The 15,437-nt window shown below is 44.6% G+C and overlaps 1 protein-coding gene across 2 annotated transcripts in view; it reads right to left on the reverse strand.

Annotated features, from left to right (window-relative positions):
* Positions 1 to 14,894, reverse strand: part of SAMD4A (sterile alpha motif domain containing 4A) — a 200,229-nt gene extending 185,335 nt beyond the window's left edge. For both annotated transcript variants that reach the window (XM_021701453.1, XM_021701452.1), the window contains exon 1: positions 14,699 to 14,894. In XM_021701453.1, the coding sequence (XP_021557128.1) occupies positions 14,699 to 14,894 (196 nt within the window). The remainder of the gene's footprint in view (positions 1 to 14,698) is intronic.
* Between the last annotated feature and the right edge of the window lie 543 nt (positions 14,895 to 15,437).

Here is a 15,437-nt window from a genome sequence, read left to right on the forward strand (position 1 = left end):
GCTCTAAGTATGCCCCCATGATTCATAGGGTATCTGCAATTCAAAGTTAACTAACTGGACATCCTGTATTTTATCTGGCAGCCTACACAAAGGTCTTCAAACACAGGCCTTTCCCTCTGGGAGCCAACGTTCCAGTGCAGGATATTGATATAAAAAGGTAAACATTTTGAACTTTTTATTTTAAAAAATCTACTCTCCTATGCATTTCACCAGGATTCACTAATTCTTCATCTTTGTCACCTTACACGTAACCGTTTGAGAGTAAGTTGCAGACATCAGGTTCCTTTAACCCAAAAGACTTCAGTATGCATCTCCTAATAATAAGGACATCTTCTGATGTGACCAAGGCATAGTTTTATTAAGGAAATTTTAAATTGTATAATATTATCCCCATTATCCTCTATAATGGATAGAGTCCACATTCAAATTTCACCAACTGTCCTACTATCCTTTATGGCAATGTTTTTTTCCCCAATCTAGGCTCCAATCCAGAACCCCATGTTGCACTTAGCTGTCCCCTCTCTGTAGGTTTCCTTTACTCTGGAACAGTTCCTCAGCTAACACAGCAATTGCAATCCAGCATGCTAGGTGTTGAGCTGGTGGTGTGTAGAGGGGGTGTGGGAGCACCGGGGACCATGGGGCCATGGGGCACCCAAGGACCAAACCATAGCTGATGAACACCACTTGCTGTTTTAACTCTCGAGGAGTTCAACAAAATATCCAAGCATTTCCTGTTTTACCTCTGCAAGTCTCACCTCTCTCAATGAGAAGAGGGGAAAGTCTGAAAGAAAACCAACGGCAGCGATTCACCTCCAAATTACTTCTGTCTACAATACCATGAACTCAACATATACACACCACAATTATTTCCATGTAATCCACCCCAGCGTAAATATCAGAATCACATAGGAGGTTCAAGTTCGACCTTACAGCTCACAATTTCGATATTTTAACTGTGCTCAGATCATCTGCAAGTACCACAGTAATCCGGAAAATGTGCTATCACAGCTCATTCTGCCACAAAAAGGAAATGTGAGAATAGGGAGGTTTTGTGAAAAACAAATGACAAGAAACCATTCTCCTTTTCCAACTAACACTTGTTTGGCAACAGGTAAAGGCGGAAGTAATATTAAAGAATAAAAAGCCAAGCATAATTATTTTCTTGTTTAGCTGAGGTATACAAAAATACGCAAAGGTTTCCCACTAAATGGTTTTAAGTTGGATAACAACTTTTATGAGGAGTCACTTCTCTAATAATAAAACAAAACAAAACAAAACCCAAACCGTAATTATCACAAATTTTTAAAGAATCCAGACCTGCCAATTTATGCATAGAGTCCCTATGCCTTCAATGACTTCATGAACACTCACACTGTGACATCTGCAGACAGAAGTACAATGGTCACAACACAGCATTTTAGGTAGTTTTCCCCAAAAGACATTCTTTAGCCCTGACATCTGAGACCTTCATACTCATAGAAAATGCACCCAATAATCTAATCAATTAAAAGGATGAAAGTGGACACAAACCGAACTTGGACAAGTTACAGCCAGGCCAGGCTGTGGGGACTGCGGGTCAGAGGCTCCAAGTCCTGACCGAATCATCAGAGTCAGGCGTTTTTCCAGGCCCAGAGGTGGCCAGTGTTCACCAAGAGAATCTTGCTAGTGAGCAAAAGCTCTGGAAAAAGAAGCCATGCTTATCTTTTCCTAGACCTTTTAAACACTCACATTCCTGAATTTTGTACCCCACTGTTTCAGTGAGTCCTTTGAGAATAATGCCAGCCTGCATTTGTATAATGTGATGCAGATTACAAAGTCCTATCTGCATATATAATCCCGCTTCGTCCTGGTAGTAACCCTGTGACTTTCAGAGGGTCAACTCCATTCACAGATGAGGAAACGGAAGTTCCAAATTTAAATAATGTTCACAAGGTGACACACTTCTAAATAAGGATGCCAAGACCCCGACCCGGGGTTTCTGTAACAGACTGAAAAGTGACAGCATCTATTTCTCTCATCTCCTCTGGTCTTTATCACATACCTCTTGGTACCAGCACTGGGATTATCATCACGTCCTACTTTATGATTAAATCTTTTTGCAGTTAGGTTTTTCTCACAACCAAGATGTAAACCCCTTGTGGACTAGGGCTAGGAGTTCAATTTCTTTGTACTCATTCACCATTCTTTCAACAAACACATACTGAGACCACCTAGGTGCCATGCACACTATTAGGTGCTGGCGGAGGAAAGTGAGGAAGACACAGCCTAGCCTGGAAGGTGGATGATGGCAACCCCCTGTGACTGGTGGGGTAAAGGAGGTACCCGCAGGGTGCCAGCAAGCCGTAAGGGGTCGGGGGACACCCTCAGGAGGAGTCGTGCTTGCTCCACCACAGCACCATGCAAAGGAACGCTTCACCAACCAGTGAATGAAATCCCTCCCATAGGCATGGGGACAGTCATGAACAACACCTAGCTTTCTGCTGGGATTTAGAGTGACTCCAGAGTAGCCAAGTCAGATTCCCCAACAAGAGGACGTTATGGAACTGTGATGATGCTAAAATAAAGCCAAACCTTTCTACACTGTAACTCTTTGGTATGTCAAAATATGAATACCAGCCATCTTCCAATAAAAACAAATCTGTGCTTTACTGTGAGTAAAGAAACGAAAAGGAGGGGGTTATGGACATGACTTCGAGGAGACCAACCTGATGAATAGCCTTTGACGCTCAGGTAAAGAGAGCATCAAATAATCCTTGAATGGGGTGACCGTGGCAGCCATAGGAAAATGGCGCGATACCGAGGTCTAGGTCATCGACGGTCGGAAAGTGACTGAGGGTAACAGCAGAACTTCCCCACTGGCAGGTACCCCCAGCTGACCTCAGTCTTCCCAAATCTTCAACAGAGGGGCTGCCATAGATAAAGTCTGTCCCACCTCCTGAATTTCAGGCTGTTAGAAAATGAAATAAGCAGGATTCACTCTTACACCAACTGTTAACATATGTTTTCCTAAACTAATCTTCAGAAATTTTCTACCATTTACAAACAATGGGAGAGCTTGTTTTAACTTAGAGCCCTCAAGTTGGTGCTTTGCCCAATTCCAGATCCTAAGGAGATCCTGATCCAGCTCATCAATTGCTAGTTTGTCAACGTCAAGGATGCCATGAGCTATTAGATAACACATTCCTCATTCTTTCCTCTCTGCAGCCGGCAGAGCCTGTTTCCCTCCCCAAGTCCTGCCCGTTCATGCACAGGCGGCAGAAGCCTCCATTCCACAAGTCTTCCTTAAAGAAAGGGAAATGTATGAATCGATGCTTTTCACTAATTAAAAAAAAAAAAAAAAAGCCAATGGAAAGAAGAGGCCAAGCCATATCAAGCTACATAGGATTAAAATGGACAAGCCAAAAAGAATTCTTCCAAGATTAGATTTCTAAAATGTTAGAGGCAAACCTATTAAAATTATCATTAAATATCCTTACGTACTTTTCATTTAACCGCCAACATTTTTATTTACCTAAGAACTGGAAGAGCCCTGCAGCATTCAGGTGGTGGTGAGGACTCAACACGGGCTTTTGGATCAGAAATAACTCAGGGACCTTAGTTACCTTTCCAACCGCTCTCAACCTAAGCTCCCTCATCCAGAAAATGGAGATAAGATCTACTTTGTGGATTTACATAATTTTGAAACCAGTTAATAAGCACTTACTATGTGCTAAACTCTGGGTCATAAGTACATTATCTAATTACTACAATACAGTGTATTTAATTTTTACAACCATTAGTTCTGCTTCTTTGTATCATTCATCTGTTCAATAACTGGAGATAACAGTTGTGTATATGTGTAGCTATCTGCACAGTGCCCGACACATAGAAAGTGCTTTTTTTTTTTTTTTTTTTTTTTATTTGCGAGAGAGAGAATGAGAGAGAGCACGAGAGGGAGGAGGATCAGAGGGAGAAGCAGACTCCCTGCTGAGCAGGGAGCCCGATGTGGGACTCGATCCCGGGACTCCAGGATCATGACCTGAGCCGAAGGCAGTGGCTTAACCAACTGAGCCACCCAGGCGCCCCAGAAAGTGCTTTTTAAAAAAAGAAAGAGGGGCACCAGGTGGCTCAGTCGGTTAAGCTCTGCCTTCAGCTCAGGTCGTGATCTCAGGGTCCTGGGACTGAGCCCCGCATCAGGCTCCCTGCTTAGCAGAGAGCCAGCTCTTCCCTCTGTCCCTCCTCCCACTTGCTCTCTCAACCTCTCTCTCTCTCAAATAAATAAAGTCTTTTTAAAAATTTTTTAAAAGAAAGAAAAGGTAGCTATTACCCTACAAAGAATATATCGTATGGTCACTTTTAGAACCACATGGAAAAAAACAAAAAAAGATTTGGAGATAGAGATCGCAATTATGAGTTACCTTTGCTAATAAATAACTGACACTCTCAGGGCTTTATCACTGCTCTTGTCTGACTCAAAAGAAACGAGATCAATTCAGTTCGTTACATCTTTTCTTAAACAGGGTGGCCCTACTCATCATGGTAATCTAACCTCACCTCACTGCCTACTTCAAAAAAGAAGAGAAAATCACTCTACGTATTTCTTAAACAAAAGCCACAAATCGGGGGCACAAACAGGCCAAGAGGTAGAGAAGGAATCCACCAGAAAGAATCTGAAGAAGACTTTTAAGACCACCCTTCTTCATTCACTCATATTATCTCTCTCCCTTTCTCCTCTGGTCCCAACAGCTTTGTTTTCTTATCTTTATTCCTGATTCACCTAAGCCATAGAATAAGGTTAGAAGAGACTTTGGAGATCATCGAAGAGGTCACTGTTTTTTTTTTTAAAGAAACCCACAGGGTCCCTACAGTGAGGAAGCACGTGGAATAGTCTGGAAGTCAGACTGCTTGTTTCCTCTTGGACCAATGGAATAATGACAGTTCCTATCTCATTTCATAGGGTTGTTGGGATGCATACATGGGATAATGGATGCAAAGAATTCAGTAATGTGCAGGCACTCGGTAACCAGGAGCCGGTCTTATTGAGAAGCATTATTAGGTGCCCAGCACTGTTCTGAATGCTCGCCCACCCCTGGTGAAAGCCCAGCCACTGCCTCCTATGGCAGCTTAAGCCACTGTCTGGGAGCTCTAACCATCATAAAGTTCTTCTTTACTTTGAGCTAAAGGAACTTCAGCTTCTATATACTATCCTCTACACAGATACGGAATTAAAGCCCTCAACTCCAAGCCAATGACAACTGTCATGTTCTCTGCGTACCTTTTTCTCCAGCCTAAATGTTCCCCTGGTTCTTCAAGGGCCCCACCATCCTCTTTCCTCTGGCCACATCCTCACCTGTCCATCTCCCTCAAAGTGTGCACCAGAACTGCTCCCCGGACTCAAGGGGCAGCCTGGCCGGCAGAGAAGACCTATTTCTGAAGACAATATTATTATATACTATATTATACATATAATGTATTATTAAAGGTTTAGTGGCTTTGGGGGCAACCGCATCATGCCATTATTCCTTCTAAACTCTAAGTCTACTAAAAGCCAGAAGTCCTTTTCCTGCACGCTACCGCGGGGCCGTGCCCCTTCCAGCTGGGGTCTAGGGGATAAAAATGTAGGTGCTCTGCTTACGGTGATTTAACAGTCATCCTGTTATATTCAAGGATGTGGCTCACGAATCTGTCATCAGGCCCCCAGCTATCCCCCGAGGTTCATCTGTGCATTTGAGAACTGCACCTTCTCAGCAGGGCTTACACTGTAGTCCTGGCTGTAGCCACCAGCCTTGGGCAGGTATAACCTGACACCACCGCGCCTGTTGTACCACTTCTCTCTAGCTTTCTGCCTTGTGGCTTCTCTGACACCACAGTGCGGGACCCTGGACAAGGCTGAGCACTCACAACGTGCAAACCGGGTAGTGCAGAAACGTGGTACCCTGGGGCAGCCCTTGACCAAGGGGAGAGTGGAGCCATGGATAAATGCCGCCTGTCTATCCCTTCTGAGGCATGCTCAGTGGCGGTGAAGGTGGATAACGTAATCCTGTGTTCGCTTTCCTTCCTTCTGTTTCTCTCTGCAGTACCCTCTCCTGTCCCCGGGATCAGTGCTCTCAATAAACTACCTGAACACCAGCCCCTGCCTAGGGCTCTGCTTTCTTGGGGACCCCAGGCTAAGTCACACGTCAACACAAATAATGAGGTAGCTAGAACATGTGAGCTCCGAGGAAGAGCACCAGAGTCCCCCCTTAAGGCTGACAGAGGCCGGAGCGAGGCCTGCCTGTCAGTGAAGCCACTCGAAGGCCACATAGCTAGACTCTGATCCAGCCTCCACGTCTCCATTTTATTCAGCAGGAAACAAGGGGATTTGCCAAAGGCTGTGCTAAAATTCAGATGGGGGATGGCTACCAGAATTCCTGTGATCTGCCCAGAACATAGAAGTCTCTTCTATGCTATCTCACTTCCTTTCCCCTTCTCCCATCAAAAAGGAAATGACATTCGTTCTCCACGACCCATTCTTCCCCTTCTTAGGAAAACAAGGCCACTTCCTATTTCCTCATCCAAAGGCTCTCAAATCAAGTTTCAATTACTCTTCTGGTATCTGACAGCAGATTAGTGTTAACTTCACAGGACCCTGCACAGAACCTACTTTCTCCCTGCTTTCTTCTTTTACAAACAGAGATAATGTTATTTCTCGAGGTTGTCCTGATTCCCCTATTCCTTTACGGCTCTTCAGAAATTCGGGAGGGTTCAGCATTACCATTTTAGTCACACATTTCCATCACGTATTGGGTGCACATCCTCACACAGAAATGTATACAATGAAAGTCAATGTTCTCTATGTATTTATGCTGCACACACAAACACTTGACTTCTACTGACAGATCAGGATGAGCTGCCTCAGAAATTCCGATGATTGTGCTGTATGGGAGAGCGCTGGGGAAGTAGGAAGAGATCTCTCCCATCCGGTCTCTGGAATTAACACTCCTGCTCTCTCCAGCTCAACTTTACAGCCCATAGCATCAGCAAAAAACGAATCTCTCCTGGAGCCTCATTTTCCATGGGACACTGATCATTAGAATGCCTAGAAATTCCAGCAGGGGCACCTCGAAAAAGCTCAGGGAAATGCTACAACAGAGCCCAGAGCTGCTTTCCTCAAACCCAGACTCATTTCGGGCTGGAAGAGATGGTTCGAATGCCTCTGAGCCAGGGGAAGAAATCACAGTGCTTGGACAGAGATGATTTTCAAACTGCTCTCCTTGGAGTTAGGGTTGGAGGTGGGAAAGGGGAGAGGCATCCACTTCCCATAAGCTTTCATGTGAAGTTTCATTTGCAGCAAACAAAAATCTTCTGATACACATCCATAACACTTGAATGCCAGTGCACCAATTACCTCTAAATAACCTTCCACCTCTAATAAGTCTACGATCTTCCCACTCAAAGAGTGGTCCACAGACCTGAAGCAGCTGCAGCCATCACCTTGGGCCTTATCCCAAACACAGACCTCCTCAATCAGAGCTTTCTGTTTAAAAAGATCCACAAGCCATTTGTGAGCACATTATATTTTGAGAACTAGTCCAAGTCACTTTTGTCTCTTCCTACACCTGTTCAAAAGAACAGGTGTTCTGATCCAAGTAACATATAAAAGTATCCTGCTGGGAGGAGCCAAGAGAACTACTACTAAGTCTCATAATTTTATGGGTAATTTTAGGGATAAAAATATTAGCTGAGCAGGTGTTTCATTTTCCTACCTTTAAATGTTAGAAATAACAGAAGTATTTGGATTACTCCTTCCATCCAGGAATTCATTCCTGATGAACAACGGGCATCATGCTCCCCTACCTCTAATGTACTCATACTCATCCTTCAAAGGCCCAGGAAGGCTGCCCCTTTCATGGCTCATGCACAGAATCCCCCTATATGTGTGGTTTCCTTAATAAAACTGCGTTAGAGATACTACAAAAGCAAGGAGTGTGTGAGCCTTAAAGCGCTTATTCAAAAGACACATTCAGGTTTACTCTTTCCACTCATAATTTCTTGCACTACCCAGCCCATCCTATTCTCTCCCTTCCATTCAGCTCCAGGTCCGATCTCTCGTGGGAACCCCAGTATTTAGTAACTGGTTATGGTCTAACCATTATACATATTGATGTTTGTTGTGGAGACAACTCAAGTGTGAGTTCCTTGAGAAGAATCATTACACCTACTCACCTTTTGACATGGACCTCCCTCTCTGCTCGGGTAGTTGGTGAATGAATATGTCATGAGGAACTGGGTACCACGATTTCTTACCCAGTACTCTTTGCCAGGTACCAGTTGATGGTATCGCCTACTGTGTAAAAAAAACCCACTGAATCATTTGATTGATTTTTTTCCCCTAGTAAACCAAGAGGAGGAAAACTGTATTACAATGTTGCTATGTGGAGTGGGGGCAAATCCCTACAACTAGCTTAGGAATCCCACAGAGTCACGAGCTCCTGCATAAAAGCAAGCGATTGCGTCCCAAAGCCTACGCCAGCTTTTGGAATACAGGCTTCAGAACAAGGTCCTGGCATCGGACTAGCTCACTGAGAGGGAAAGCTCGGCTCTCATTCTGAAAGTTCTGCCTTCTTTGGGAGATTCCTGCCTCAGGCAGCTTCCACAGAAGCAAAAAATAGCTCAGAGGAGACATCTGATTCTGCATCCTAATCTATGAGAACTGGTGGAAGTCAGGAAGGCCTTGGAAGGAATGATTAGGAGGAAGGGAAAGGAAGGAACCGGCTAAAACTCAAAGCAATAGCTGTATTTAAAAAAGAAAGAGAGCGCCACACCTTTCCTAGCAGGTGAGTTATATAGAGCCGTTCACTCAGAGATGCAAACCTCCAAATTTCTCTTCGGATCAAGGAAGAGAGGTATTTTGTCTTTTCTGGTGTTGTCACACTTCTCTTTAGATTCACACCTGTGCAGGATATACTGGGAAGTTTCTGGCTACTTCTCAAGTCCTTGTGACCCTCATTTCACCCTGCTTTGTTTATTGAAACGTAAACAAACCAACTGGATTGCTGTTAAGTTTGTCTGCCTCTTACTCACTTTCACGGGACCTGTTTATAACACATACTCAGTTGCTGAAGCCCTTGAGCACCCAAGCTAAACAACCAAATCCAAGTTCTTCACAACAGAGGGCATAAATGTGCATGACCTGCCATCCGTCATGCTGGACTGACCTACAGAAAATGACACCTTAAGTGGAAAGTGCTTCAGCTATAAAGTCCTTATACATTTTGTTCAACAAAATGACTTCCGCTTTTCGCATTTACCAACTGAAGGGAAAAAAAGTGTTGACAAGTTACGTAGGAACAGTGGGCCACGACTGAATTTTTTTAGGACCCAACATGATGAAGAATGGAAGAAAGCTGACGTGCAGAAGATGGAGTGAGGCAGACTTGTATCTTTTCAGGGGGTCAAGTCATCTCCACTCTCTTCTTGATAATCCTTTAGAATAGAAGAGTTCCTGTCATCTACAAAAACATTATTTGTATCAACTGCACGTTCATTAGAGGCAAGTCCACATAAATTAGAAGCAATTTTAAGCCTGAGGGTTAGAAGAGGTCCTCACTGGATTATTAACAAGTAACTTCTGAACAATAACAAGGTTTTATTAGCTCCATTTTACAGATGAGAAAACCGAGGCTCAGAAATTAATTGACCAGCCCACTCTGATTTCAAATCCATATTCTAAGAATCCTTTACAACATATGCCCTCCTATGGATATAAATAAATGCCCACCTGGACAATACCTTCTTTTCTTCTCCACATCAATCCTTTCTTCTCCCCCACAGATCAGTGCTGAGAGCAACAAAGCTGCCCAGAGCTGATGATGCCACCACCTGACCAAAATGGAAACTGAAATGAACCAAACTTTACCTCACTTCTCCCATTTTTGCCTCTCAGAGGATCATGCAAATACTAGAAGCTCTTTCCCAAAAGTGTACAAATACACACACACACACATACACACACACCTTCCATCTTTTAACTCCTTTCCTAAAAGCCTTCTTGGGTTTTCTGTCATCTCTGCAAGACTGAGTCCAAACACCTTAGCTGGCAAAATCCCGCACACCCACAGCTTCTGTTTTAACTTCAGCCTCTTAGAGGTCAGCATTCTGTACTCTTCTAGCCACTCTGAACTATTTCCTGCACAGGCCCCTTAACAAGGCAACATTTTTATCAAAGCTATCCCTTCTGCTTGAAAAATGCCTTCATGGAGCGCCTGGGTGGCTCCGTTGATTAAGCGTCTGCCTTCGGCTCAGGTCATGATCCCAGGGTCCTGGGATCGAGTCCCACGTTGGGCTCCCTGCTTAGTGGAGAGCCTGCTTCTCCCTCTCCCTCTGACTGCCTCTTTGCCTACTTGTGCTCTCTCTCTCTCTCAGATAAATAAATAAAATCTTCAAAATAAAAAAAAGAAAAATGCCTTCAAGCCTACTCTCTACAATCCTTTGGACATATTGAACCAACTCCTATTTACCTTTCAAAATTCAACTCAAACATATCTCCTCCCCAGTAAAATGTTCTCTGACTCCCCCAGACAATTAGCTGCTAGGTTCACAATGCTCCCAGAAGCCCTCCCTCCACCCCTTTTTATTCCCATATCTATGCTTCAGCACCTATGATACTGTATTAGTCATTTACTCAACACTGGGTATCTATGGACCAGGCTCTGGAATATAGTAAGGTACCTCTGTGTTCCCCACTGCATTACACAGGGGCAGGAGAGCAGTAGGCAGTCAGAAAATGAATGCTGAATGAATAAGTGAAAGGAAGAACTACACACAAGATCTTCTCCAGTATCATCAGGAAAATCTCGATCCTTCTGCTTTCCTTTGACTCCATTTGTGATCTAAAAAAGCAAGTCAGGGTACAGCATACCTACACTATGGAAACCAAACACCATAAAAATCACAGAATCATCATCTTCAACCTCTAATGAAAGTAAATATGTACAGAGGTCCTTTTTCAATTTCCACAATTGTCTCTGTCTCAAGCACTGCCATTTCAGATAATCTTTTCTCTTATATTTAAATTATAAGTAAAGCAACAATCTTTTTGCCATTTATTTACTACAAACATATACAATTGCCCCAGAAAGTATGCACTGTTTTGTGTTTATGGATCGTACTTGTGAACCTTCATTTGTTACACTGTTTCCATTGCAAAACATATTTCTAGTCCAAATGACAAAAGTCATGAACAAACAATGCCACACAACCTATTTCTCTTTAGGAAACTGCAAATAAAGTCAGTGGGTTCCATTTTTGCCATTTTTATGCATCAAAGGACCTATTAGCCTCAGAAACACTAACCTACAAACTGAGACTGGCCAGAAGTCTCAAGGTTAATCTGGGCTGGTGGCTAAAGTGCACTAATCTAGGATTTGAGGGTTCTGGAAATCAGCCTCTACTTAGGAAGCTGACCATTAGCAATACCCATTGACCAAATCTAGAGGGAAACATACACATACACACACACACACACACACGCACACACACACACACACACCCATAGGGATTGACTCAACCATTTTTTTGGATCTCAGATGACCATGAACCTGAGGCAAAGGATAAACCAGTGAACCACTAAATTCTCAATAAATGCTAAATTTAAGAGACTAAAACGTTAGTATCAAAATACATCCCACAGATCTCAAACAAACCATGTTTAATGTGAAAAATTATCTCTCTCTATTTAAAGTCAGTCCTGGAGAAAACAGAGCCAAGTTCATACTATGACTAATTAAATTTTTTATTATGCTGAGATCATGCCTCAGATATGAATTTGGTTCCCATTCACCAAGGTTTAAAAATCTCTCAACACCAGAAGAAATATGTGTTTTTTAATTGATGATTACAAAGTAAAGTAAGTGATACATGATGCTTTTGGTATAGGAAACCTCAGCCAGCCAATGAATGAGTCATTCTACACAGCCTAGTTTTCTGAATGGGTAAGAGCTTTACACACCAAAACCGCCTTGGAGGTTAATTACCTTGACTGTCAATATAGTCAAAGTTTATGGCATATTTCCCTCTCTTCTCAAAGAGTGTATTTAAAAACGTACCCTTTTTGGTAGTTCACTCTCATTCATGGTAAACGGTAATTATTGATTTACATTATTACAGAGTAATGCCTGCAAGATCAGTTGAGGGCTCCTATCCTCACATTCCCAAACTTTAGAGCTTCTGCTCCCAATTCTTGTGTCTAAAGTTAGAATGTTTCTATCTCTTTCCCGGTTGCCAAGCTGTCTGGGGTCACCTTGCACTGCTGGCTAGAGCAGCCCCTCCTCCCATTCTAAAGGTGCTACCCCTAATATGCTATGGATTATTTTTCACATTAAAAAAAATGTTAGGATTGTTGTCTAAAGTAAGTATGTTCTGAGAAAGGGTTTGAAGTAGTCTCCCACATTTTCTGTCCTCTATTCTGATTGCTGAGTGGGCATTTCTGCCCCTTTCCTTGTTCTTGGCTAGGTTCCAGATACGTGAGAGAGCCATACTCCAGACATGGATAGACCATGACACATCTTGATGCTCTTTATGATCCCCATATAGAAGTAAACTGAGCCATCACACACTTCACTAATGAATTTCTGTCCTGGCCATACAACAAACAAGTGCAAAGTTTTCCAAGGAAGCAAAATCTCCAGGTTGAATGATTAATTCAGAAACTGGAAAATGGTCCCTGTCTTACATAATGGCTCTAGATTTGGTACCTCTACAGCATTTGGCAGCATGAGCAGGTGGGCTTACACAAATAAGTGTAGTAAAATAAAATTTGGAGGGGTGGGGAGAGGAATTACCAAGTGAGTTTTAAAAACTCAGAGAAGTTCATTTTTTTTCTTGGTTTATTAAATGGCAAGGTTTTTAAAGTAAGCAACTTTTTACACCACACACTGAATGCTTTTACTTACTGACCTGTTGCTACGTGGGGAAAAGTCTCCTTTAACTCAAAGGGCAAAAATGTTGCTCTAACACTTGAGTCGCCTAAAGATTAATTATCATTATTTGAAATAGTCCCTATAAGCAGTGAAGTCAAGCATTCAACATCAATTACTATACTGAAATCCTCTGCATTCTATAACACACGAAAGTTTACATAACCTTGCTTGTCAAACCTGAGAAAACAAAATCAAGCAGCTGAACCAGGCTACCCTGTCATATCAAGGACGGGAGTCAAGAGAGTAGATCATGGCTTTTCCTAGTTATGCTTCCACACCCTTATGAAGGAGGCTGGCCCTTCAGCTATTTATAAATGTGGAACTGAACAGAAAGGGCCCTGCCCCTGCCACCCCTATGAGTAACTGGGTGGGCTGTTTGGGCTCGGGCTGAATCCCAGTGGGGCCTGTGTGATCTCTCTCAGTGTGGCCTTCCACACTTGGCAGCACAGGGACCTCTGGGTTCGGTCCTGTCTGGTCAGGAAAAGGGCTGTAAGGATTTCCCGGCTGACTTCCAGCCTATGATTCTATATATGGAAACATCCCATCCAAGGGTTTTCAGCCTCAAGAGCACCACACCAGGGAGGAGGAGTAAGGAGGAGGCCCGCTCTCCTCTTGCTGCCCTGAAGGCACACGCACTCACTTTAGTGTCTCCCAGGCCCTGCCGCCCTGGACTGGACCGTGTCATCAAATGGCAGCCCAGACCTCTGCTGAGTCTTGCAGGCAGGCGGCTTTAACATGGAACAGCTGGAAGAGGACCCTGCATTCTTTTCTCTGCCTAAACACTGGGGGCTCTGTTCACCCTCCTGCTGCAGCATGAACTAAAGAATTTCCCCTATCCAAAATTACAACCAACAGACCTTTCCCCATCCCCCAACCTCACCCCCACCTCCCCACTCCAGGATATAATTTCAGTCTGTCACCACCCATGCTAGCAAATAGAAAACTGCTGAACCTTCCCAGTATATTCACTTTCTATACTAGTTGAGATGTCTGTAACTACTAGCAGAGTAATATGAAACAATTCTGTTATATTCAGTGAAGTTTTCCAACAAAAAGCATTACGGACCTTGGTTCATGCCTGCTCTCCACCGAGACCCTTTCTATAAGATCCTTTCTACAAGATCCGTGTCAGTACGATAAGGTCGTGATTGATAAATATAACCCCATAGAATACAAACTGCAAATACCATTTTAATAGTCTGTAGTGTCACCTGCATCTTAGTCTGAAGACAGAGCTCTAAAACTGGAATATCCATGGGGGAAAAATGAATAATAAAATTGAATTTCCATGTATTCCTCATACAGCCTAATCAAAGCTTGGCTTTCTGAAGGGCAGTCCGGCTTCTTCATATGTTGCTGAAATCCAGAAAGCCACGTTGCCCAAAAGAAGAAGAAGAAGAAGAAGGAAGAAAAAAAAAAAAACAGAAAATCCAGACTCTACGTGACCTGACTTACTTATTTCCCAGGAAACTGCATGAGAGAAAAATCAATCATTCATGCTACCGTGGCTACCACACGGAATGGGCTGAAGGAGTTGACAGTGGGCAAAACCCCAACGCGGCCAGCGGAGGTAAGTGGGCGGCAGGGAAGGGGGAGCGGGGGGGGGGGGATGAGGTGCCAAGGGCCCCGGGCTCGCGCCCTCCGTGTACGAGCCGAGAGGCGGCCGGGGGCGGGGCCCTGGCCGGAGGCTGGGAAACAGGAGCGGGTGGGGGAAGGAGGAAGGGGGGTAACAGGCGGGACAGCCGTAGCCGCGCACTTACCGGGGCTGTTGGCCTCGCCTTCGAGGACGTGCAGCTCGGCGCAGTCGGCCAGCGAGTGCTCCAGGCAGAGCTGGAGGAAGCGGGCCTGGGTCTGGCTCACGCGCTTAAGCAGCGACAGCAGCGCAACAGTCTGCTCGCACTCGTTCCAGCCCTTAAACCAGCCCGCCAGCACCCCGACCTGGTCGCGAAACATCATGGTTAGGGGGCGGCCCTCGGTCTACGAAGCCCCCTCGGCGCCCCAGCCCGCCCCGCCCGCCCCAAAGTTTGGCGGAGCCGCAGCTCCGCGGCCGCCGGAGACGCGTTCCGGTTCCAAGGTGGCTCTGGTGCCCGGACGCTGCAGGTACTGCCTCGGCTCCTGCCTCTCTCTGGTTTCAGTTACGTTCCGGTGGTTCTGGCTGATTTCCCCAGAGATGATGACAGAAAGTAGCGCGGAAATGTTTCTTTTAAAAAAAATAACGATTAAAAAAAAAATTCCCCACAAGGCACACAAACTGAAAGAATGCTCTCTTCCCCCCCCTTCTCGCAGCTTCGGGGTGGTGATTTCCGGCGTCCCGGGGTCTCTTCCCCGCTGGGCGGCAGCTCGGACCCTTCACACCCGCATTCCCGAGCGGCGATCACCACTGGAAGGAGAGAAAGGCTGCAGTGAGACCTCGGCCAGCGAGAGAGCGCGCCCGGGAAACGAGTGCATCAGAGGGGGCGGGGGGGTGCGCCCCGCGGAGGGTTTGGTCCCCCAAATTCC

This window comes from Neomonachus schauinslandi, chromosome 9 (genome assembly GCF_002201575.2).
Source record: "Neomonachus schauinslandi chromosome 9, ASM220157v2, whole genome shotgun sequence".
NCBI lineage: Eukaryota > Metazoa > Chordata > Mammalia > Carnivora > Phocidae > Neomonachus > Neomonachus schauinslandi.